General features: G+C 45.2%; 1 protein-coding gene across 1 annotated transcript in view; it reads right to left on the bottom strand.

Moving 5' to 3' along the window:
- Positions 1–26,174, bottom strand: part of POLQ (polymerase (DNA directed), theta) — a 72,427-nt gene that overhangs the window by 42,014 nt on the left and 4,239 nt on the right. The window contains exons 3-13 of the mRNA XM_015424532.1: positions 24,088–24,218; positions 21,129–21,285; positions 17,652–17,760; positions 16,499–16,712; positions 11,845–11,986; positions 11,603–11,749; positions 9,848–10,060; positions 8,176–8,318; positions 7,410–7,611; positions 6,447–6,586; positions 4,731–4,924 (exon numbers count right to left, since the gene is read on the bottom strand). Of these exons, the coding sequence (XP_015280018.1) occupies positions 4,731–4,924; positions 6,447–6,586; positions 7,410–7,611; positions 8,176–8,318; positions 9,848–10,060; positions 11,603–11,749; positions 11,845–11,986; positions 16,499–16,712; positions 17,652–17,760; positions 21,129–21,285; positions 24,088–24,218 (1,792 nt within the window). The remainder of the gene's footprint in view (positions 1–4,730; positions 4,925–6,446; positions 6,587–7,409; positions 7,612–8,175; positions 8,319–9,847; positions 10,061–11,602; positions 11,750–11,844; positions 11,987–16,498; positions 16,713–17,651; positions 17,761–21,128; positions 21,286–24,087; positions 24,219–26,174) is intronic.

Here is a 26,174-nt window from a genome sequence, read left to right as displayed (position 1 = left end):
TTCCTCCCCCCCCATAGCTAGCAATCCAAAAGAGTCCACTGGAGCCTGAGCAGTGGGTGTTGCCTTCTGACACACTTCCGGTGATGTCAGGGGGCGTGGCATATGCAAATAAGTTATGCTAATGAGCTCCTGCATCTCTTTTTCTACGAAATGACCCCTGACAAGGGGAGACAGGAGACACACTGTTGGTACAATTCTTTCCTTATTTCTTAACTGTTACTAGTTTAGAAAATTTTTATGCTGACTCGACATGAACCTGCCCAAGGTGGCTTGCAAAATAAAACATAAAACATTAAAAGACAGTCATGCAAATTTGAGAGTACAGCATCGTTTGCACAAGGAAAGCCACCCGTGGAACCGACAAAACATAAATTCTGTACAGAGAATAAGCAACAACAGAGACACACTTGGTTAGTTTGCCTGTTTACACTGAAAATATCTGAATGTATCTCAAGATTGGTTTGTTTGTTTTTAAAGGTGGAGGTGGAGAGATAACTGAGGAAGAAGAATGGTTACCCTGTGGCTGGAGACAGTTTCTGGAGGTTATAATGGAAGGAACGTACAGTCAGTCAGGGTGCAGAAACGGCCTGGCCTGTTTTTAAAGGCCATCAGAACTACAGCTAGACATTCTTTCTTTTTCTCTTGTTCCCCTTCCCTGCCCCATCTCCCTCTCTCTCTCCCCCACCCTTCCCTCAAGTTTATATATTAGAAAAGGAAAATTTGCCACTATGTGAGCTACAACCAAAAATCAGCCTGTGAGGCCTGGGTTCCAGATACCAACGAAGGGAGGCAGAACTCCCACCTGACGGCTTGAAGCAGGCTGAGAAGCCCAGCAATGGCTGTAAGTATCAAGCCAGCCACGTGGAAAGACAGGGGGTGGGGCAAACATGCACCTGAAGATGTGCGGTCATGGGCTGCCCTTTGGGGAATGCCAGTTAACTGAGCGTTGTGGATAATCATACAATCATACGGTAAAACAAACCTTTTACCGTATATACGATTTTAATCATCCCACACGATTCTACACGATTTAGGGATGCCAGCCTCCAGGTGGGACCTGGGGATCCTCAGGAATTATGGCTCATCTCCAAACTACCAAGATCAGTTCCCCTGGAGAAAATGGAGGCTTTGAAGAGTAGACTCTGTGGCATTGTACCATCCTGAGGTCCCTTTTCTCCCCAGGCTCCATCCCCAAATCTCCAGGAGTTTCCAAACCTGGATCTCGCAACCCAACCCCCCATCCCCCACTGGGGGCCACGGAGGATCTGCCAACTCTAACATGATATGCATGCCATTTTCACATTTTCTGTTTCTTTTTTAGGGTATTTTTGGGGTATTTTTCATATGTGCGCGCGCACCTGGACGTCATGGCGACCTCTGGTGACTGACTGCGTGTGCACCCGGAAGTCATGGTGACCTCTGGGCAACTGACCCCCTCCTGGGGGCCTGGAGGAGATTCAGAGAGAGGTGGCTGAATGAAGCCCACCTCCCGACTGCCGGTATTCCAAGGAGGTCTCCCAGCTATGTTCTTGCCAGAGTCGGCCCTGCTTAGCTTCCGAGATCTGATGAGATCGGGCTTGCCTGGGCGATCCAGGTCAGGGCACCATTTTCGCATTTTGTGAAAAGGGGATAATACATTTCATAAATAAAAATAAATGTTTTGCTTGAGGTAACGGTTATTTTCAAGCGAGCCTCCGGGAAGGAGCGGTATAAAAATCCAATATGTAATGTAATGTAAAAAAGAAGGCCGGATGGGTAAGAGAGAGGCAGAAAAAAAGAAGGAGGCAGCAAAAAGAGAGGGCCCTGCCGAAAGAAGCGATCTGGTGCTGGGAGGGTGCGGGAGCGCCCAGGAGTCACTCCGGGCCAGATCGGCAGGTGGGTGGCAGCACGGCACAAGGTGCTTGAGCTCTACGGAACCGGGTGTGTTGACATGGCAATGGGAGCCACTGGCAGGGATGCCGGCAGCAGGTGGCACCTCAGGGAACTGGCGAGGCTGTTAACGTTGCTAAGGGCGAGGTTGGAGAGCGCCAGGCAGCTCACAGCTGATCTGCGGGGAGGGAAGCTGAAGGCAGCTTTGTGAGCTGGGCCCGATAGACCCTTCAGCCCATTTAGGGCATGGATGTATACGGGCAAAAATCAAACATCCAGAAGATTCACAGCGATAAAACAGCAACACATTACTTTGAACCCTCAAAAGTGCTCTTTGGTCGGTTTAATAAAATTCCCCTACATGAAAGGGTTATGTTCATGCCCTTTAGAATCTGTGGATTCAATATACCATATTATTTTCGACTGTCAATTTCACTCAGCCTTACGCAAAGAATTGTTGTCATCTTTATTTCCTCTCAATTATAGTTATAATAAGGAAAAAGCTATTCAGTATCTTCTAAAGGATGCCAATCCTGATATCACAGCTATAGTGGCCCAGTTTCTTGCTGAAGCGGCCAAAGTTAGATCTATGCTCCTAAAGGAATGATTTATTTTGTTTGTTATGCTTTTAAATTTTCACGCTCTGTTATTGTATATCTATGTATTTTACTGTTATGCCATTAAAGGTATTTGACTTTGACATCACTTTGAACCTATTCACTCCACTGCAAAAGATACCTTAAAAAGAAGAAGGGTTTATCCCTTTTGGTCAGCACGCCCCTTGTCCTGGAGGGGGCCTTTTCTTCACAATGCTCCCTGGTGTTAAGCCACAATGTAGTTTTGGCTTCGACCAGAAAGCGGAAATTGAAATATTAATTCGGGGTGGTGGTGGGATTTGCCGAAGTAACTGTTTCTAACACTTTAATGCTCTTTAACGCTGTGGTCATTTCAGACCTCAGTACCTTTTTTGTGTATCTGCTATAAATGTACCATAAAACTATGGTTCTTAAGATACATTAAATATAAACTAAGAAACAAAGCCACCGGAACTTGTGATGGACCCTCGCATCGGATTACTACCGTGAGTTGTCCAAGTGTAGTAGATGAAGAAGAGCAGTTTTTATACCTTGCTTTTCTCTACCTTAAGGAGTCTCAAAGTGACTTATAATCGCCTTTCCCTTCCTCTCCCCACAACAGGCACCTTGTGAGCAATGCTCACTCTAAGTTGTGGAGTCTTGTGAGCAAAAATTCTACCTTGTGAGCTGCTGGCATTAAAGTTGTGAGCGGGCGATTTGGCCACTGCATAAACTAGTTTGCTCTGGAGCCCTCCTTCCTGAGCGAAGACAAAAATGGGTGAGCCAGAGGCTAAAAAACTGTGAGCTAACTCACTCTAACTCACCTTAGGGGGAACACTGCTTGTGAGGTGGGTGGGGCTGAGAGAGTTCCGAGAGAGCTGTGACTGGCCCAAGGTCACCCAGCAGGCTTCAGGTGGTGGAGGAGTGGGGATCAAACCCGGTTCTCCAGATTAAGGTCCTCCACTCCTAGCCATGACACCACACTCTCTGTGTAGGAGGTAGAGAGGGGGCTGCTGACTGAATCGCAGCCTTTGCCAGAGGTTGCCTCTTCTCTAACAATCTCGGCTAAACGCACTGTTGAGGGAGAGAAGTCACGCCTCAGCAGGAGGACCTTTCTGATTTCCGAAGCACTTCACACTGAGCTGAGCACAGCAGGCACTGAGGTGCGTGGCTTTAACGATGACAGCCCTCCTGCTTCAGAGTCTCGGGGGGGGGGGGAATGGCCCAAAGGCAGGGACCGCAGAGCTCTGCCAATTCGCAGAGGCTGGAAGCTGCCGCAAGATGTAAAAGGGTATTGCCTAGTCAACCAAAGATGGAAAGTGCTTGCCTGCCTTCTGCCGGCTGGAGAGGGAACTCTCCGTAGAGTGACGTCAAGCAAGATACTGGAGTATTTCAGTTTCACATTAGATTGCCTGCATACCATTCACAGAACGCAGCATTTTTGAATTTCCTCCTCTCAAAAGCAGCTTTAAGAAACGTGCATACTCGGTGCGAGGGACAAGAAGTCTGGCTTCCAGCGGTACACGCTCACAAGCACAGTCCTTCAAAACACTTCCTGTGGACGTGAGCTGGGCAAGAGAGCTTCACAGCACTCATCTGAAAGACGCACCCTTCCCCTGCACTCTCTTCAGATGGCTTAAAGCAGCAGGTTATTCAGCCCCGTAGCTAGGACATTTTTGATGGGGGGGGGCCAGCCTCGATGTACTTACGTCACTCTCAGAAGTGACGTATGCATTGGGGGGGGGGGTTTACGCTGGGTTTCCTTTGTCACTTCTCTTGCTCTCGAAGAGTAAGAAAAGTGGAAAGGGAAACCCAGGGTAGGCTGTTCTCTACGCCTCATGCGGGGGCAAGGCAAGCTAGTGGTGTCGCTCCTCTTACTCTCAAGGACCCCTGTGACTGTCCTCGCCCGCTGGCACCCGCTGCTGCGCTACCCCTTCCTTGGCAGCTGCACTGCTGGGGAAGGGAAAGCAGATGGTAAGCCACTCAAGACTCCTTCGGGTAATGAAGGGCTGCGGAGGGCACTGGCCCCGCTCGAGAGACTCAGCTGACCCCTCTGGTGCGTGGTGAGTTTCTGAATGTCCCTCCGTGTGTGTGGGGGGGGGGAGGCACCTGCACACACGACAAACTGCAGAACGTGACAATAATACGTAAAGGAAACCCCCTGACAATGGCAGTGACAATGGACAATGGCCGCTGCAGGGCAAGAGGCGGCGCCACCTGGTAGTCCCACAACCGCTCCCCCCTCCCCCCAAGCTTTCTCACAGCCTCATTCCTGCAGCTGCTCACCTCCTATGGACGGCCATCTGCCGATGCTGCTTCTCCGTCCTGGTGGTGATCTTGCCTTTCACGGAGCGAGCCAGGAAACTTTCCTCAATCCCCACCAGCTCCGCCACTCTTTTCATAGAGGCTGGCAGCTTTTCCCACAGGCAAAAGAACTGGTACCAGTCGATTTTGGCCCAGTCGTCATATACAGGAGTGACCTTACCAAAATAATAATAATAACAGCATATATTTTGAACTTCCCTGCTTTTTCAAACTAGAGGTTTTTCACACCTTGGGCCTTTCTGACGAGCGGGGAGGGGGTGTGGCTCAGTGGAAGAGCCTCCGCTTGGCATGCAGAAGGTCCCAGGTTCAATCCCCAGCCTCTCCAGTTAAAAGGACCAGACAGCAGGTGATGTGAAAGTCCCCTGGATGCTGAGCAACAGCTGCACATGCTCTCTGCTCAGCACTAACATCTGGAAAAGCTCCCAGTGAATGATTTCGGACAATGTAATGATGCTTCCGCAGCTGTCTGCTTCTTGGGCTCCCACTCAGTAGAGCACACAGTCCCCTACCAATTTTTCTTGTCTCTTCTGATTCGAGCTGGCTGTTCAGTGCTGCTTCTGTTTTGCTTTGCTATCTCTTGAATCCTTCCCATTTCCACTCTCCCTTTCCTCCAAGAGGTGGAGGACATCTCACTTGGGGTCTTATCCTGGCAATGCGGGTTTTGCTGAGAGATCACGACTTACTATCTAAAGATGCAGCAGAGACTAGAACGTTGGGTGTCCCATATTCAAAGCCAACACCCGGTCGAAATGTCAAGCACTTCGGATCTCATGTTTCTCTTCCCAACTTCTTTTGCCCATTTATTACATGCCCAGTGATTTCCAGAGACTTCATTACTCAATTGACAGTATAATCCTATGCAGTTACTCTGGCCCAAGCCCATTAAAACCAAGTGGGTTTAGACTGGAGTAACTCTGCAGAATTGCACTGTTAATCTCTTAATCCCCCACCTTCCTTCTCAACACATATGAAATCTTTTCAATATACCCAGCTTCTCTATACACTTGGCAAAAACAGGATAAGGATTAACACACTGCCAACAGGATTCATACTACATGTGGTTTACACAGTATAGGAGCAAAAGTTTTTCTGGTTTAATCCAGGTGTAAAAAACATACTTATTCAAGTAGTATACTAAGGGCTACTGGATTTCCCCTCCTTGAAGGGTCATAGAATCATAGAGTTGGAAGGGGCCATACAGACCATCTAGTCCAACCCCCTGCCCAGTGCAGGACCAGCCTAAAGCATCTTTGACAAATATTCATCCAGCCCCTTCTTGAAAGCTGCCAGTGAAGAGGAGCTTACCGCCTCCCTAGGCAGCTGATTCCACCTTTGCACCACTCTGACCGTGAAAAAGTTTTTCCTAATATCCAGCCGATACCTTTCTGCATGTAATTTAAACCCGTTGCTTCGGGTCCTGTCCTCTGCTGCCAACTGGAACAGCTCCTTGCCCTCCTCCAAATGACAGCCTTTCAAATATTTAAAGAGAGCAATCCTGTCCTCCCCTCAGTCTCCTTTTCTGCAAACTAAACATTCCCAAGGCCCTTAGCCTTTCCTCGTAGGGCTCAGTCTCCAGACCCCTGATCATCCTCGTCGCTCTCTTCTGCGCCCCCTCAATTTTGCCCACATCCTTTTTGAAGTAAGGCCTCCAGAACTCTTAGACATACAAGAGCTTACCAGGTAAAGACTGTGCAGATCGTTCTCTAAGACAAAGCTCTTCATCGCTCTCTGGAGATCAGCAAAGATTTCCAGTGCTGCGATTGGGGAAAAGGAAGAAAACAGGGTGGCAGACCCAAGATGCGTTGGACAGTAGATTTCTGTTGGGAAAGACGGAATGTTTTAACACCACAGGCAAACGTTTTAAAAAAGTTTTCATCTGAGAAGTGTGTTTGAAGAAGACACGCCTTTGATCTCTTCCAACCAGGAACCTGAGTGTCCTTGAAATGCCTTCCTCAAAACGAGACTAATTTCCAAACTCGGACAACTACAAACAGCACCTTTGCACATTAATCATATAAATCCCAGAAGTAGACTGCAGGCTTATTTCAGAGAGCATGCCAAATTAAATTGTGTGTGAACTTGCATGGACATTGGCATGCATACCCCGTAGTCACCTAGAGGAAACTGATCTTCTAGTTAAGGCACTTAAATTAAACCTCATGTTGTTTTCCTTTTTAAACACTTTACACAGTGGACACAAGGGGAAGCTTCTTATCCATGTACAGCTGGCGCCTCAGACATCAAGGTTGACCCAGTTCAGTGTTCCCTCTAAGCTGAGTTAGTGTGAGATAGCTCACAGTTTTATAGCCTCCGGCTCACACATTTTTTGTCTTAGCTCAAGAAGGATGGCTCCAGAGCAAACTAAGTTATGCAGTAGCCAAATCGCTCCCTCACAACTTTAATGCCAGTAGCTCACAAAGTAGAATTTTTGCTCACAAGACTCCACAGCTTAGAGGAAACATTGGTTCTGACGCCAAAGGACTTTACTGCAGTTTGCCTACAAGCTCAGTGAGAAGACAACCTGTCAAAGAGCTGCATTCAGCATCAGCATGGACGGCTGGCCGAGCTCATGTCTGTTGCTTCAAATTTAAATATTTAAAGAGAAAAAAATACCCAATCCAAATCAGCACGGACTTTTACCTTTGCCCGTGTCGGAGGTTAAAACCTGGATGAATTCATTCTTCAGCAGCCATTTCACACAAGCATCAATAGCCCCGTGACAGATTTCCCCCCGATCTCTCTCGCTGTCCGGCTGGTCGTCTTTCAGACTAGCACCGAGGAGGGTGCAGGAAGCGTACATCTGAATATCTTGTGGGGAGCTAGCTACTCCACCAACGATGATCTGTCAGAATAAGAACTGAATCAGTGTGTTTGTTAAAATGATGGAGATGAAAGAAATCAGGAGATCTGCACCCCATTCTACTCTTCCGGATTACACAAAGCCACTGGTAAAAATAATAATAATAAATGAGAACGTCATAAAAACAAACCAGATAAAAGAACCGTGTAAATATATGACAAAAAACTGAACCAACAGCGGGTTACCAGTTGAATAAAAAGAGATTATGTCTAAAAAAAGTTTTCAGAACTCCACAGTCCCAGAGTCTCCAAAATGCAATAATTAAAATTTGTAACCGGTGTCAAAGGCAAGATCTTCAAATCAAGAAGAGAAGGAGAAGAAGAAGAGATTGGATTTATACCCCGCCCTTCACTACCCAAAGGAGTCTCAGAGCGGCTTCCAAACTCCTTTCCCTTCTGCTTCCCACAACAGACACCCTGTGAGGTAGGTGGGGCTGAGAGAGCTCTTGACAGAAACTGCTCTTTTTCAAGAACAGTTCTGACAGAACTATGGCATGGCCCGGCCCAACAAGGTCAAAGAAACTAACAAAGAGAAAGTGTTACGTACCTCAAGGATTGCTCGTATCATGCTAGACGTAACCTCTTCTCCCTCCTGCTTGAGCAGACAGCTACAGACTGGCTTGAGGCAGCCCTGGAGCAGTGCAACCCCTTTCGTCTTCTCTGAAGGCTTGCACATCAGAATGCTTTCACCTGTGATCAAAGCACACTGTTTTCAACCTGGAGAGGGAAACATTCTGCCTCGATTTAATAAGCAGTGTATGCAAAGGCCATAATTTCATGAGCCCCGTTGCTCTGTTAACAATCAAACCAGTGTTAGAAGTCATCAAAAGGACCTGTTTGGCTAAGAGGCTACTTCAAGAAAGAGTATCTCTGCAACACACGTGGGTTAGCCGTGCTGAAAGCGGTTTTGCTTCCCACGCCTCTGCTGATGTTCTCCAAGATAAACAGCACAATACACTTGTTTTCATTGGCAAGTTTATTGTAGGTGGCAAAACCTAATGTAGATCTACCACTAGTTGGAGGCACTCTTTGGTCTAGAGCACGGATTTCCCACTATAGCTGGATCTTGAATTCATCATGCTCTGCCGAGAATCAGAGCTAGGATGTTGGGTGACTGATAAAGTGTTGTCAAAATATTCATGATGGCTCCTTTGGAAAAGGGCAGCCTGCTTTTAACTTTCTCATGGGGCTGTCTGATAGAAACAGCAGGGACAAGAGTCACTCATTCCCTGCAGGAGACAAAGTCACCTGTCAAGTTCGGGAGCAAACCCCCTCTGCTCAGCAATCTGCTCCAAAGAGTTTCTGCTTTCCCCTTTTAAACCTTTTCCTCTAGCTTTGCCTATCAGACACGTGCTTTCTGAATAGGAGCGCAGTAAGCACACAAGTTGATCCAGGGCTCAGGAATCAAACTGCCACTGAGACTGTTGAATCTCTGCTGTGGGGAGCAGAGGCCTCTCTTAGATCTGGTGGTTGGCTTCTGGGAGACTGGAGATTCTGCCATTAAAAGACACTTTTGGCAAGCGGTGTAATTCTTTCTGCCACAGAGCCAGTTTGGTGTCATGGTTAAGTGTACAGACTCTAATCTGGGAGAACCAGGGTTGATTCCCCACTCCTCCACTTGCACCTGGCTGGATGACCTTGGGCAAGCAGTAGTTCTTTCATTGGGGCAACAACAAACAGAGAATGCAGTTTTACCATTTAAAGCTCTTGATATCCTTTCAGCTTTTTGCCACTACTCAAAAACATGTACTAAAACTACGTGGTTATTATATTGTGTCAATTTGTGTAGATAACATCACAGGGAATGTATTTAATCTGAAATGCACATTGTGTCAAAAATTCTATTGCCTGAACCATTTGCTTATTATATATGGATCTGGATTACTTGAGGCCAACCTTTTTCATGTGACCAGTGTTGTGGCATACCTTCTATTCTCTTGGCCATTTTTTGACCCTTCAGGACCATTGTTCATGCCACAGTCTATGCATATATGTATATACCAAGTCTAATCTCACACAATGGCCAACCAGTTATACCAATATACCAACTATGCATATATGTATATACCAACATATGTACATATATTCATGCATTAGATGAAGTGAGACACAGCCCATGAGCCTTTATGCCACAGCAACCCTGTTAGTCTTAAAAGTGTTGCAGGATTTCTGTTATTTAAAATTCATACTACACTGTTTAGGCCTCTAACTGCACTCACCTGCGGTGTCTACGCCTTTCCTTCCGGCCCTCCCGGACATCTGCTTGTACGTTAGGACGTCCAGTGGCCTGCCACCGAACGTAGGAGTTCGGATAATTACCCGGCGTGCAGGCAGGTTCACCCCAGAAGAAAGCGTAGAAGTTGCGGCTAAGACTCGTAGCACTCCTTGACGAAACGCTACTTCAATGATGTCTCGTTCATCGAAAGTAAGACCTGAGATGAAATGAGAATTAAAATACAGCTTTCAGTACTGACAATGCCCATCAATGGCAGCACAGAAAGGAGACTGGTGAGATCGCACAAGATTTGGGTCTGAGCTGTGGGTTCATGTTCTGGACCAGCCAGGGATTTCCTTGATAAGTAGACAAATTTATATAATGAGAATCACAGCATTTGTGCCTACTTCATAACATTCTTGCCAGAAAATACAGAAGACAGTATTTTGTGAAAGCACATTAAAATGGCTGATAAATGAATAATAACGCAAGAGTTATTTTAAGAACCATAGAAGACACTTGCTGGATCTAACCAGCGGTCCATCTAGTCCAGCATCCTATCTCACACAATGGCCAACCAGTTCTTCTGGAGGGCCAACAACAGGGCACAGAAACCCTATTTTAAAGGCTCCAAACTAGTCACTGTTCTAGTGAAAGCAATTCTTTTTGTATACCATTTTGATCTCCGTTCCTAAAAGCTGTTTACCCAAGTTGTAGAAAAGAGCAAGAGTGCAGTAGAACCTTAAAGACTGACACAATTTGTGGCAGGGTACGAGCTTTTGTGAGTCACGGCTCACTTCTTCAGATATAAGTTATTTGGCTAAATTTTCTTGCCACTGGATTGGACTCCATCCATTGGAATGCCAGGCTGACTGCGTGCACTGTCTTCACTGGGACGTACCCCGTCTGAGGCGATATAAACATTCCCCTTCTGTTGTGCTTGGTTCACAACAGCTGTTTGTCACTAGATTTGATGCTATTCCATCAGGGGAGCTATTGGGATGCTTAAATAAGGTGCCTTACTCTGAGTGACTCTGCTGATGTGGTTCTGGCCAAACAGACACCCGTCAACACTGTCTGTTCGACTGCGATTTGCTCAACGATGCAAGAGATCGTTGGATAAAACCCTATATCCAGGACTCTAGGTGTGAACTGGATAATTTGAGGGTTTTTTTCGTGGGGTAGATTTTTGCAGAGCCAGTTTGGTGTAGTGGTTAGGTGCACGGACTCTAATCCGGGAGAACTGGGTTTGATCCCCTGCTCCTCCACTTGCACCTGCTGGATGACCTTGGGCAAGCCATAGTTCTGATAAGCTGTTTTTGAAAAAGAGCAGTTTCTGTCAGAGCTCCCTCTGTGGCCTACCTCACAGGGTATCTGTTGTGGGGAAGGGAAGGGAAAGGAAAGGAGTTTGTAAGGTGCTCTGAGACTCCTTTGGGTAGTGAAGGGTGGAGTATAAATCCAATCTCTTCTCTTCTTCTTTAAGATTACATTGGCAGTTGCCAAGTTCTTTTCTCTGTCGATTAAGATTAAAAATAATGAAATTTTATATTATATAGACACATGGAGTAATTTCATTTTTTTCTTTTTTTTAGTCTTCGTGTGACACTGTTCAGAGCTGACTTGGCTGTAACAGCAGTATCATTAAAGAAGGATGAACATGTATGTGTGTGTGGGGGGGCAATTTTCCCCAAGAGTCGTAGCAGGCTGCAGAAATGGGTGGGCATAAACGTAACACTACCACACGCTGACCAAAACATACCTGCATGATGGAAAGCAACTCCCCATTTTATAGTCCGCTGAAGGACAGAGTCCAGACCAGAAGGAGACCGCTTCAGCTGGCCCATCAACTGCTCTATCCCTTGAGTGTCCAGGGCAACTGGTGACAGACTGGAAGTTTTCTGAAGGCCTTTAAATGGGAAGGAAAGAAAAAGATCTGTCCATCATTGTTACAGAGCTTTTCCCAAAGCACCTTCCTCTCCCTGTCCCCTTCCTCTGACTGACCTTCCCGCTGGATGCTGCAGAACTCCCTGGCGACGATGTCGGCCAACTTCTCACACCAGTTCTTCGATGGGCAGAAGACAAGGACGGAATGGCCATCCTGGACTGTCTCATAACACAGACTCACCACGTGGTCCTCATCTCCCTAAAGCGAAGCAGACAATTGCTTTATTAACAAGCGTGTTTCATGGGACCCACTCTTGGAAGGCTGAGCTTGGCCCTCTGGGTGGCTTCACAACGGCTAGGAATAGCACCTTGAGAAGGACAGAGGAACTTGCTGAACATTATCCCAGATGGATATGATCAAAAAGATATTTATTTGTTAACTTACATTCTCACGGCAGCCAGAATTCTAATAGCTAAGCACTGGAAGTCTGAAAATATACCTTTAAGAGATGAACTGGCAGAAAAACTGTATGAAATTGCAGAAATGGACAAGCTTAACACTATCTTACAAGGGAAAGTTGATTTAATTTTTCAAAATAGATGGTCTAGAGTATATAAGTGGTTTCGAAAGAAAATGTAATGTACATTCCAATGAATTAAACACTCCAAGTCTTGTAATCCTTGTGTGTTGTAAATGTGTAAAATTTATAAATAAATATTATAAAGAAAAAGAGAGAGGAGGACAGAGGAAATGCACCCAGGATAAAAAGATGACAACGAGCGCTGTTCGACCAAGAACTGACACGCACGTGCTGGAGAAGCCAAAAGCTCTCGAGTTCCAGGCCAACCCTGCTGGCTAGGAAGCTGGAGTGAGAAGAGTTCATGCACCCCAAAGGCATTATTTCTATTTGAGTGTTCCTGCCCTTGCCTGCTGGAAGTGGATCAACACATTCCAGACCGCCCTGACACCCTGAAGGAGAAATTAATTGTTAAGTCACTGAAGGTTACTTGAGATGTACCTTTACATGAAATGAAGCAAACACATCTGTTGGCTCCATCCGTGTGGGTGGTGAAAACAAAGAGGAATCACAACAAATGAATGAATGAATGGCATTTATTGTTGTCATTGCTCTTTGCAGGGCAAGAGTACTCATTCACTTGTTGCTATCCCTCCTGCTCTTCTCCTCCACCCTCAAACAGTACCTACTGTCCCCCAGCTCCAGGCAGTGGCCACCGAGGAGGCAGCGGGCCAGCCTAGAGCTCCTCACCCCCAGACTCTCTGCCTCTTTCTCCTGCCTTGGATGTTCTTTCTGCAGCATCCAAGGCACCATGCCTCAGTACAACATGGGCAATGCATAGCCCCTGGTGCACGCCTGTTATCAGACACAGCCTGAAGACTACATTTCCCAGGATGCACAGGCATGCTAGAAAGAAGCGGCATCAACATAGTACAAAACAAGCCATTAAGAACATATCAGGGGCATACAATCAGCATAACACAGCCACCGAGCACCCTAAAAATATCCCTAAAACAGATCGCAGACTAGAAGCCGACCAACAAACAGCTAAAAAGATCTTTACCTTTTCAAAATCTAGGTAAAAATAAGTGTTTTGGCCTGGTGCCTGAAAGGTATGGTAGGTGCAAGGTGAACCACAAGGTGGAGGGCATTCCAGAAGCAAGGTGCCACCACTGAAAACGTCCTGTCTCTTGCTGCCACCTGCCTCATCACTGGAGGCAGGGTCACAGAGACCAGGGGCTTCATAGGCAAATCTTAAAAAATAACGGGCTGGAAAGTACTGGAGGAGACAGAACAGAACTGAGTTTAAATAGATGAGTCAGCTGCTATCATATCTAGTCTGGCCAACACCGGCGCCCCTGTAGAAATAAATTCCACATTCATTTGTTGGGACACCTGAAACAGTCACAAGGTTTCATTCTAGCATAACCTCTGGTGGACTACAGCCTGCTTCGTCAGAAGCAACACCAAAACAAACACACCACTTTATTCCAATCACAGCATGTGGGTTCTGTGTTGTCATTTAGAATACAAAACTCTGGCATAGTGCCAGCATGGGGCTGGGGCTGGAGGGAGCGGGTTCAAATCCCTTCTGAGCAGTGAAGCCAACGTGGGCCCATTACCCTAGCAAGCAAACCTACACTAAGCTTTGTTGTGGAACAAATAATGGGAAAATCCCATGGAAACGTCACTAAGCACATGAAAAAAAGATGGGATAAACTTTAAACATTAGGGTTAAATATAATGCTTTCCTTTCAGTTTTTGCTTCTGAATGTTCATTCTTTAAAAATCCCCCGCCCTTGTATTTTTAATTTCCCTGTTTTGCATTGTCTCCCTCTTCCTCCCTGTCCTCTGTTGCCTCTCTTCACTGCCAAATTTCAGGTTGCAAGTTCTCATGGCATGGAGCCTGTCTTTGTGCTGTAATTCTGTAATGTACTGCACAACTCCAGAATTATTGGGGGGGGGGGTTTATTCTATACCTCCAATTACATTAAATTTGATGGATAAATATCTGCCTTTTATATCAGCATGAACAATTTTTCTTACAATTTTTTTACATTTTTCATTCCACTATGACCCTTATGCTTTTCTCTCTCACTTTCTTTCCCAGTTACAGAGTTACAGAGTTCCACTAGTGAAGGCTTAAAAGCCTTGCTTCTCCTCCACTCCATCTACTAAAATTATTCACATCAGAATAATGCTGGACTAAGGGCTGTGGTGGCTCAAGTGGTTAAGACGCTGAACTGCAGACTGGAAGGTCAGTAGTGCAGTTCGAGACCCGAGTGTGCTGCATGACGGAGTGAGCTCCCGTCTCTGGCCCTGGCTCCTGCCAACCTAGCAGTTCGAAAGCAAGAAATTGCAAGTTGATATATAGGTACCACTTTGGTGGGAAGGTAACAGCGTTCCGTGTGCCTCGGCATCTAGTCATGCCGGCCACATGACCATGGAAACGCCTTTGGACAGCGTTGGCTCTTCGGCTTGGAAATGGAGATGAGCACTGCATCCCTAGAGTCGGATTTGACTGGCTTTTGAGCAAGGGAAACCTTTATCTAATACTGGACTATCAGTGTCTTGCTTGAAACCCAGGTTAGCCAGGAACATCCAACACCAGCCACACCTTTCAAACCCATTATTCTGAACTCATGGAAGCAACACTGCAATCTGATTTGTTTTAAACCTGCCATTTCCAAAAATCAGAAGAAATGATAATTTTAGAAACTCAGATCCTGCAAAAGGACTGGATTCAGAATGGGGAGATGGGAAAAAACTGCTCGTCTGCCTACCCTGCATTACTACGCCTGATTCAAACAAAGCATTGTAGGTCCCAACAAACAGGCTTTTGGGGACATATTCTAGAACCACCCTACTGATTTTTAGCATAAAGTGGGGGTGGTATATTAATCGCATTCATCTTCATCCATCATTTGTTTATATGCCATACTTATGGGTGTAGTACTTTGGCTTCAGTTAGTTTAATTGGTGATGGGGTTGGGCTGGAAATCTTCCCGTTTTCCTACAGAGGAATGGGAGAAAGGAATGCTGGAGTTTTAGAACGTGAGAACCTGAAATTTGTATTTGAATTGGCAGAAACTTATATATTTAAGCCACATACCCCCCAATTGAATTATTTCCATTTGTCTGAAATGCTCTCTCTTTATATGACTTCCCCCTCTCCTCCCTTCTTCCACATTCTTTCCTACCCATTTCTTCCTAACTACTGCAGAAGGATATGGATTGGGAAGGTTATGACAAGATATTGTTTTGTTCTTGCTTATATTGTGTACATTTCCAAAACTCAAAAGCAATAAGAATTTGCCAGTAAATGTTTACCTATTTCACTTGGTCCCAATGAGGACACAAAATGGCTTACATTTGTCAGGTAGCCCTGTCATAGATCTGGAATGTGGAGGGGTAACACCTCCTCTTTGTTCTCAGCTCATCCCTGTCCAGCTTCTGTGTGCTATCTCTAAGCTTGACCTTGTTGTTGTTCCCAGCTGCAATTAACTCGGCTGGGAAAGCTAACGGCTTTTTGCACTCGCTTGCCGCTTCAGCCCGCATGCGCAAACTGTAACCATTGGCTTCAGCTCATGGGGGGGGGACATACTATAAGTCAGAGGCCATTATACTGTCGGTCATTCCTGACACAAGCTGCATACCTGTTCTTTAGTATTGGACTACAAATAAACACTTATCTTATAAAGAAGCCTTGTGTGGTGTACATTGACTAAGGAGCCTGACAACAGTGTTCTCCTTTTCTCCATTTTCCTTCAGCCTGTGAAATAGGTTAAACTGAAAGTGTATGATTGGCCCAAGGCCACCCAGCAAGCTTCCATGACAAAGTGAAGGTTCAAACCTGGATATCCCAGCCCTGACCTGGATAGCCCAAGCAAGCCCAGTCTCGTTAGATCTCGGAAGCTAAGCAGGGCTGACCCTGGCAAGTATTTGGATGGGAGACCTCCTTGGAAAACCAGAGGCTGGAGGCGGAGGCGGGCTACCAAGCCAGTTCTCTGAATGTGCTCCAGGCCCCTAGTAGGAGTTGCCAGAGGTCACCATGACATCCAGGCATGGGGCACACACACACACAGTGCAAAAATACAACAAAACAACAACAACAACATGGATTGCTTTAGTCACCATACCACATTAGCTCATCTAAAACATGAAATGTCTGTTGAAACACTTAAGAGTTTAATCTTAAATTTATACAGAAAATCAGTAATATCTTAAGAGCTGATAGTGCTATACTGAATTACCTTCACATATGGTAGGGGCTGGATTTCTCTCACTGCTTTCATTGACGAGTCATAAACTTTGCTGCCCATTTTCAGTTGCTCCACAAGCGGCACGGGGCGGAAATCTGTGTGGTACAGATCAGCGTTTAGCCAGGATGCCAGGAAATCCAGGTTAGGAAGGGTGGCACTCATGCCGACAATTTGTATCCCGTCCGAAAGCAGCCTGTTCGTTTGTCTGTAAGGAAAAACACGGACGCAACATGTGAATTGTGACCAACACCAATTAAGCTGTCCCACGGTATATTCAAATGGTGGAACTTGTGGCCATACTAGATTATAGTGGTGGGTGTTGGTTTAAATGACTTTGAATCAGACAAACACAGAGAGGCTTGGCCTACCGATGGCTATTGATTCTGGAAACATGGTGGGGAAGGTAACTGCCTTGTGCTGCCAGATGTATCTGGCTGGTTGGCTAGCACCACTGTTGGAGTCATGGCACTGGGCTAGATAGATCCTTTCCCTGGTATGACTAAAGCCCCCCTTATGCAAAAGTAAGAGTAGTTTCTTATCACTTAGGTGCGAAAGCTGCTTTCTGCTGTATAGCAAGTAATACTCCAGCATCCACATCTTAGTTCTTTTAAAAGAAACACACAGCTGAGGAACATGAATCCCTTGCCTTTTTAGACAGAGGCAGGAGAAGCTGTGAAAAGGAGGCTAAGATGGCAGTGCATGGCGAGATCACAGCCAGCAGATATTGCTGGAAAGCAGAGTTAGGGTGTCGGGCCTGTGACGTATATTTGGGTACCAGCCAGACCCACAATCACATGTTGGAGACAGCAGTCCACACCAGTAACCAAATCAACAAGATAAATGCTCCTTTTTACAAGGCACTCTATGCTGACTTGCTTTCTCAGGAGTTAAACCTACTAAGGGTTTGTCACATGGGTTTGTGTGGCTGAACTGCAGAACTGGCCCTTCATGAAAAAAACATGCAGCTAAGGGCCAGGTTGCATGCAGAGGAAGGGAGGCTTGGTTCAGGGAAAGTTCTCTGCACTAAAAGGACTCCCTTAAACATTTTAACCAGAAGTCAACCACCACCACCACCCTGCAGTTTTCAAATTCAGTTATGTTTGCTTTTCAAAAAAAGAGCAGAAAGACCTTTTCATCTACTCACTTGTTTTTCATCCGCTCCGTCAAAAAACGAACTTTTGTCAGCAGGAGTTCCAGCAAATACCCTCTCTGAGAATCTCCCAGCATGTGCAACTCGTCCACAACTACGATGCCTGGTGAAGAAAGGATTTTCAAATACTTTTATCAGTGTTCCGTACAACATTATCGTCACACCTTCCTTTGGAAAAGCCCCTATCTTAACCAAGGCTGACGACAGGCATTTGAAGAACAGAACAGTTAGCAGTTGACACTTAAATGCTCTGTAGCAGGGGTGTCAAACATGCGGCCCGGGGGCCAGATCAACCCCCAGAGGGCTTCCATCAGGCCCACAGTGGAACTGGCCATCTCCTGCTTCCAGTTCTGCTGCTGCATAATAGCTTGCTTCGCCAGACTCTCTTAATCACTCAATCAATCAGAGTTTATTGAACAGCTTTTGCCAGCTTATAATACAGAGAATAAAACTAAGAACGCAAAATAAAAATGAGTTAAAAAGGTGTCATATAAAATAAAATCTTGCTTGAGTTAGGATATATGATTTCATCTTCTCTCTACGTATTGCAAAACAGGCTGCCGAAAACCTAGCCGCAGCCTGGGAAACCTCTGAATCCACGTCCGTGAGGATGAAATGTTGAATCCAATTAATCACTCAGCCATTTCATGTTTTAACCTGGGTCCTAGACTCAGAACTCTGAGCATGAGATTTCTGTGGTGAATGTCAATAAATCAAAAGTAGGTCTGCAGCTTACAGATACACACCTGAACAGCGTACTCAGGATTGCCACAGCACAGACATTTTGTTGCAATAATTCAGAGCAAGAGGTGTCAGTTATCAGACACTGTTAAATAAGCAAAATATTGCAAGAGTGCTAATGTTTTAAGCATGTTTTTATTTTAAGTAAAAAAAAATGTGTTTGTGTCCTTTATAAAGTTTATATCTCCGCTACCTGGCATTACATTTTACGACACACGTGGCCCGGCCTGACAAGGTCTCATTTATGTCAGATCCGGCCCTCATGACAAATGAGTTCGACGCCCCTGCTCTGTAGGGAAGAAAAGCTGCTGAAGTTTCATCATGTTTATATGATGTTCAAATACCAGATGGAGGGGCCTGGCTATAACACACTCAATGGCAAACCGCGTGCTAAAGTTCCCTGTTGGTTTCCTTGCATCTCCGGCTTTAAAAAACAACAGCCAGGAAGCCAGGGGAACCCTTTTCTGCCGGCAGCCTTGCAGAGATGGCACCTTGGGAGCTACTATGCTTCTAGACAGACTAATGTAAAGGCCCCCAACATCATGCAGTGTTTTTGTCTTAGCTCATCATGCACGCGTTTTTGTCTTAGCTCAGGAAGGAGGGCTCCAGGGCAAACTCATTTATGCAGCAGCCCAATTGCTCGCTCACAACTTTAATGCCAGTAGGCTCACGCAGTAGAATTTTTGCTCACAAGACTCCACAGCTTAGAGGGAGCACTGCTGCCAAGGGTATTTAGAAAGTGACCACAGCCAGACGTGGCTTCTGCCCAGCGGGGCTTCCGATTGGCTACAGGGGATCCGATTGGCTGTGCAGATTTTTTACGGAAATCACTTCGCCGGCGTTTGCCACCACAGCACAAGTTCACTGTGTGACTGAAGGCACACATGAGAAGGCTTTTAAAACGGTAAGTTCATCTTAAAAGGCATCCTGTTACATGGAGCTTCTGCCCGAAATGCTGAAGAATCACTCTTAAGAATTACGCGTAGCCTCACTTCCCTGCCAGTTTACCAACTGCTTTCATCCAGTCTTAGCTGTACTTCTTGCTCAGCTACTTATGCATCTTGACTCTAATGAGCCCTTTCTGGCAACTAACCTCCCCCACCTATATGTAATGGTTGGCGAAGTCTGTTTCAATGTATCCGAGGAAGTGTGCCTGCACACAAAAGCTGACACCCAGAATTCAACTTGGTTGGTCTTAAAGGTGCCACTGGACTCAAACTTTGTTCTGCTGCTTCAGACCAACACAGCTGCCCACCTGGATCTCCCTGCCCTTTTGTGACTGGTTCTACCTCCTGCTACACACATTTTCTACATGGTATAGGGCAGGAGTGTCGAACTCATTTGTTATGAGTGCTGGATCTGAAACAAATGAGACCTTATTGGGCCGGGCCATGTGTGTCATAAAATGTAATGCCAGGTAAGGTAAAGGTAAAGGTTCCCTTGCTCAAAAGCCAGTCGAATCCGACTCTAGGGTTGCGGTGCTCATCTCCGTTTCAAAGCCAAAGAGCCAGCGCTGTCCAAAGACGTTTCCGTGGTCATGTGGCTGGCATGACTAAACACCAAGGCGCACGGAACACTGTTACCTTCCCACTGAATTGGTACCTATTTATCTACTTGCAATTTCTTGCTTTCGAACTGCTAGGTTGGCAGGAGCTGGAACTAGAGACGGGAGCTCACTCCGTCATGCGGCACACTCGGGTTTCGAACTGCTGAACTACCGACCTTCCACAGCCTGCAGTTCAGCATCTTAACCACTTGAGCCACCGCAGCTCCTACCAATGCCAGGTAGCGGAGGTATAAACTTTATAAAGGACACAAACACAAAGGGTTTTTTAAAACTTAAAATAAAAGCATAGTTAAAACATTTGCACTCTTGCAATATTTTGTTTATTTAACAGTGTCTGATAACTGACACCTCTTGCTCTGAATTATTGCATCAAAATGTCTGTGCTGTTGCAATCTTATGCTGTTTAGGTGTGTATCTGTAAGCTGCAGACGATGACACAGCAGCAGCAGAACTGGAAGAAGTAGCAGAAGACAGCCAGTTCCACTGCGAGCCTGATAGAAGCCCTCCAGGGGCCTCATCCAGCCCCCGGGCTGCATGTTCGACACCCCTGGTCTAGGGCTACCCCTGTTTTTCTGACGACTCTTTGTCCTTTACAGCTCTTGAACCACGCAGGATAAGCATGCTCCTTCCTTAGATGTCCTTGTATGGGTTTGCATGCAGCAGCCATTTTATAATGGGTGACACTTATGTAGAGAAGAACGTGTGTGCAGCGTCTTAGCTGTAAGCCCCATTTCATTCAGCTGGACTTGTCCACACAATGCATCAAACTGCAAGCGCTGTAAATCCATTTCAAGAAAAAGGCAGAGTTCTGACATAACCCTTCTGTGCTTTTCACTGAGAACTGATGTAATATTGCTACTGTTCCTTATAGGGATGTTTAGACAGATTTTCATTACAATTACAGTAAAAGCTGTCGTCCAGTCTCAAACGGATGGATGACAGTCCCAGAATTGCCCAGGTGGGAAAATATGTACTGGGCTGGGACAAGTGTACTCCGAAGTGCTACTCTATCTTTGTAAAGTTAACTGTTGCACTGGTCTTGGCTCCTGGGGACAATTCATACTATAAGAAGTCAGTGGAATATGATGCACATATCTATTGTGTAGGAGAGAGCAGGTGAATAGTCCCTCTTTCCCCTCACTCCAACTGTTCTAACCTCTTACCCAGTAAGTCCATCATGTTCTCTTCTATCAGCCTGTTGATCAGACTGTTGGCTCTCTCGATAGTACAGACAGCAACATCCAAGGCAGAGAAACCGACAGCTGGGGAAATGTTGCCTACGTAGCCTTCCACTTGCACACCAGCTTCTTGGAAGAGAGCCTGCTCACCAGAGACATAATATATTATTGTTTCATAGGTTTAGTGTGTACTTTCACACAGCACACGAGAAGGACACACTGAAACAGCTTAGGACACATCAGTAGGCCAGCCTCTTTTTCTGGGATGACCAAGAATTGCCTGCTGGGCAGCCTGCTGTGAGGCTTTGCTGAAGTTTGTTCATCACCTCCTTTAGGCTAGAAGTTGCCAGCATAGCCATGTGGACTAGAAACTGTTGCATCCTTAGCTGCAAGACTGAAATAATGCACATTCATTTCTTGGAATATCTTCTCCAGAGCCACTTCACACACTCTTATCACCTGGCACCAATTTTTCATGTGTTTCTCCACTCTGGTTTTTTTTTAAAAAATAACATTTTATTAATAAAGGCAAAAAGAAAAATAACAATTAACAAAACAGGTAAGTTGGAGTATACAGGAAAAGAGTGCTAGAGTTGCTAAAAAGAGTATTACATTTTCAAAGTTACAGTATCAGGTTACATTTTTCAAATCAAGGAGACATTCACATCTTACCATAAATTTAAGTCGTTAACCATAGTAGGGATTTCACCCTGATCAATTAAATATTTCACAATAGGGAACCAAATCATAGTGTGATCTAAAGAAGGTTTGTATACATCTCTTTCATCTACATTTTCCGTTATTTTTGACATTATATAGAACTTCCAAAGTTTAGCATGCCAATGATGTTGTTGAGGACTTTTAGTGTCTTTCCAAAATAAGGCTACTGCATTTTTGGCTGCTGCTCCACTCTGGGTTTCCATAAGAACGTAAGAGAAGCCAATGTTGGATCAAGCCAATGGCCCATCTAGTCCAACACTCTGTCACACAGTGGCCAAAAATACCAGGGGCCATCAGGAGGTCCATCCTATGGACCTACTTCACTGTTTATGGCTTTTGAGTTCCAGACCTCAAGCATCGCCTTGGAGCTATCGCAGCTGGGCCACTACCAAGAAGACTGCTCAAGGTTCTTCTGGGCAGTGAAGATGCGGCAATCCCATCTGTAATCTGCAGTACCACTGGAGGTTGTTAGGCTGAGAGTGTCTTGCCATGCAGCAAGCTACGCAGCCAGGTGCCAAAGCTTGCAGGCATCTCAGAAGAGGATCGCTGCAGTACCCCAAAGGGTAAGAGGACATAGCCACACTTATCTTCCTAGACAGTGCAGCTAATTCCCAACCATTACGCGAGATGGCTTTTTAAAATGCATATTAGAAATGTCAACTTGTGACCATCTAGGCCATAAACCATAATTATCTCCAGGGGTCATTTCGTAGAAAAAGAGGTGCAGGAGCTCATTAGCATAACTCATTAGCATAGCTTATTTGCATATGCCACACGCCCTGACATCACCCACCACTCAGGCTCCACTGGACTGTTTCGGACTGCTAGCTATTGGGGGGGGGCCGCAATCTGGTCTCACAGATGAGGGAGAGCTTGTACCTGAAGGCGGGCCGGGGGGGGGGGGCTCTGCAACTTACCTGGCTGCTTCTTGCTCCTCGTGGCCTGACTTGAGGGCTGCTGGGAGAAGGGGCAGGGCTTGTTGCATGTGCCCACCCCCTGGGCTCCTTACTGCTGGAGCTCCGCTCCTGTGCGCTCCCGCAGGAAATGACCCAATTATCTCTAATCTACGTTATAATTTATATGGCTCGAACATAAAAGGCTCCCCTTCTGATAAGGTACATGATTGAAACATGTGCCACCATGTGTGGAAATACCCATTGCTTATCTTACTTCACTTTTCACCTTCTGACCTCTCTCATCATCCATTATGTGTTAATAACATGAAGAACCACACCTCATTTACGCTACCAGGCCTCTTTTTGCTTAAGTCCTCCTGCCCCCTGCCTGCGTAATTGTCTGCGTAAAAGTTAGGGAAATTATTTTCTTTCTTTCATTGCATCTGAGGAAGTGAGCTCTGACTCCCAGAAGCTGGAATAAAAGCTGATGGTCTTCAAGGTGCCGCTGGACTCCTGACGTACTTTAGTGGACTAGACTATACTCAAAGAAGCCCTCAAAGCTCCCACCTCCACAGAGTTAGTCTTATGGTTTATGGTTTAAATCATTGCCTATTAGTCCTTAAATTAGGACTCGCAGGTCACAGTACTCAAAAAACAAGACAGCCATTGAGTCCGCCACGTTACTGTGGGAAAAGAGGCCTTCACATGAGCTGGCTCAATACTGCCTCGTAAAACTTCAGGGAGGAATAAAATTCTGCAAAGACAGTTTTTGCAGCTAGTCTAACTCTCTGTTGTTACTGTCCTACAGTGCAGTCCTAAGAAAAGCGACTCCAGTCTAAGCCCACCGATTTCAATGGGTTTAGAATGGAATACATCTACTTAGGATTGCACTGGTAGTGCTGTACACAAATTGGGTTGGATCTTACCATTGCGCAAATGGAAGTTGCTTGTGCAAGAGGACCTTCCCCACCTTCCCCTTCTCACAGCAGACACTCCTTGCTCCATTGTGCTCGGTTCCCTCTAACAAATGCAACTCCTCTCCTGCTGTGCATTACATCAGCAAGGATCCCCCGTCCCACAATACAGGATTTCCAGAGTGCACGACGAGGGTGCTATGGAGAAAACGGGAAGTTGAGACACCCTTCTTCTGCAACTGGCGCAACTAGACAATCTAACCCTTTCCAAAATGGTAGAAAAGGGAGCCCATTTTGTTCTCGCAACAATGCTGTGAGGTAGATTAGTCTGATATCATGCACATGGTTAAAAAAAGATGTGATTCGATCTGACTCCTGAGCTACAGCTCTTGTTTTGTTCACTAATGGCCTCACCTGCAGGTAAAACTTCTTCTCTTTGGCCACGGAGACAAAGGGTAGGATGAACAGAGCCTTTTTGCGGGTTTCTAGCACTCTCTTCAGGATGAGTAATTCAGCAACCAGAGTTTTCCCAGCACTTGTAGGAGCTGAAAGTAATGGTGAGAAAATCTTTTAATTTGGAGGAGAAAGATTCAGCAGCTGGAAGCAAACCTAGAACTTTTTAAATTAAGAAAAAATTAAAAATATATTTTACAGACTTCACAATACTTCATTAATCCTTATTCCAATATTCCATTATTTCTACAGTAAAAAGAGTTGCCTATATCAAAAAAGAAGATCTCAGAAGTATTTTGGCGAATGCTTTGGCACCACTGACTGGCAATGAAGCGGAAAAATTGAGCGACGAGATGGATGTGGCGTATAGAGCCTATTCCAACTTTACAAAGAAAAATAATTTGCCGGCGGAAGTGGTGGTCAAGTTTACCAAGCAAAGGACCAGAGATCAAATTTTAAGTACATCATCATCAACGCCTTTGAAGATTGGAGAGCAGACAATCAGGATTTTAAAAGATGTACCATTTGAAATTCGTATGAAGCGGAAGGCTTATAAAGGATTGACCATATTCTTGCAAAATCATCAAATTAACTATAGATGGTTGATTCCAGAAGGACTTATCTTTAAATTTAAGGATAAAAGAGAGAAGATTGACTCCATTTTCAAAGCTCAAGAATTTTTGAAGAGACACGCCAGCTCAGAGGAAGAAGCAGAACTCGCTAAATGGGAGGTACTTAGCAATGACGAGGACAGCGGCTCAGAGAAGGGAGACAAGGAACCAGAAGATGAAGGAGCAGCGAAGGAATCATTTTACTATCTGAGAGATGTAAAAGGAAGACAACCCAGAACATGAAGACTGGTTAGGAAAGCGTACTGAAAGACAATATTAACAATAAACCAAAAGGACATTACTAATATACTTAACATTTTTATTTTTTACAGGACAAGATGAAAGATGATCGGTCAAACACAGAAGAAGCCAAAGAAGCTATATGTACTAACAAAAGATTAATATACTAATATGAACATCACTCACTCTATTCTTAATCCCACTATATACCCTCCCTTTTTCTGAAAATTAAAAGCAATAAAATTCTCTCCTTTTTAGGAGAGTTCTATTAAAGAGTTGCCTATATCAATAATGTTCAAACATTTCCGGTAGTCCTATCCATTCCACTTATGGTAACTCTCAAATACATAGGTGTGTCAAATTTCTAACATTTCAGAATCACTATTTGAGACCTCTTCTGATTTGATTCTACTCCAGTAGCTTATAATTAAACATTATCTCTGAACAAAGAGAGTCTGAGGGTGTGTTTTCCCTCTTTTCAGTAGTTTACAGACTATTTTCTTCATAATCATCAAACACAGAAGGCACAAACTTCAAGGAATAGCACCTTTAAGACGAATAAACTTTATTGTAGCATAAGCTTTCGAGAAACACAGTTCTCTTCGTCAGATGCATGAAGAGAGCTGTGTTTCTCATAAGCTTATGCTACAATAAAGTTTTAGTCTTAAAGGTGCTACTAGGCTTTTTACTATTTTGCAGCAACAGACTAACATGGCTAACTCCTCTGGATCTATAAACTTCAAGGAGTTTTTTTAGGAGCTTTTCTCTGGCTGTATGGGGTCAGATGGCATGGAGGTTCCCAAAAATAAATCCTGCATTTAGAGCCAACAGCAAAATTGCTAGTCAATAAAAACCCTTCTTAGAGGTATCTTAGCCAGATTCTGCAAAATTTTGACATATTCAGAAAGAATCCTGATTTGAAAACTGATGGGAGCAGATACAGAAGTTTTCCCTGAAAAGCACGATTAACCTTGGTGCTACTCTCTCTAAGCTGCACAGAAGTGGCTGGAGGGGGAGAGCTGTCCTAGATTCTAATCTGCACATATATATGCCATATGCTATTCTGTTAGTTGTATCAGCATGAAACTTCCTGGGAGAGGTAGTAGAAAACTATGGGGCCCAAAGCTTAATAACGTAAGAACATAAGAGAAGCCAGTGTTGGATCAGGCCAATGGCCCATCTAGTCCAACACTCTGG

Source organism: Gekko japonicus, unplaced genomic scaffold (genome assembly GCF_001447785.1).
Source record: "Gekko japonicus isolate JY-2015 unplaced genomic scaffold, Gekko_japonicus_V1.1 scaffold274, whole genome shotgun sequence".
NCBI lineage: Eukaryota > Metazoa > Chordata > Lepidosauria > Squamata > Gekkonidae > Gekko > Gekko japonicus.
The sequence above is the reverse complement of the archived record's forward strand: the minus strand, read 5'-3'. Positions and strand labels throughout refer to the sequence as shown.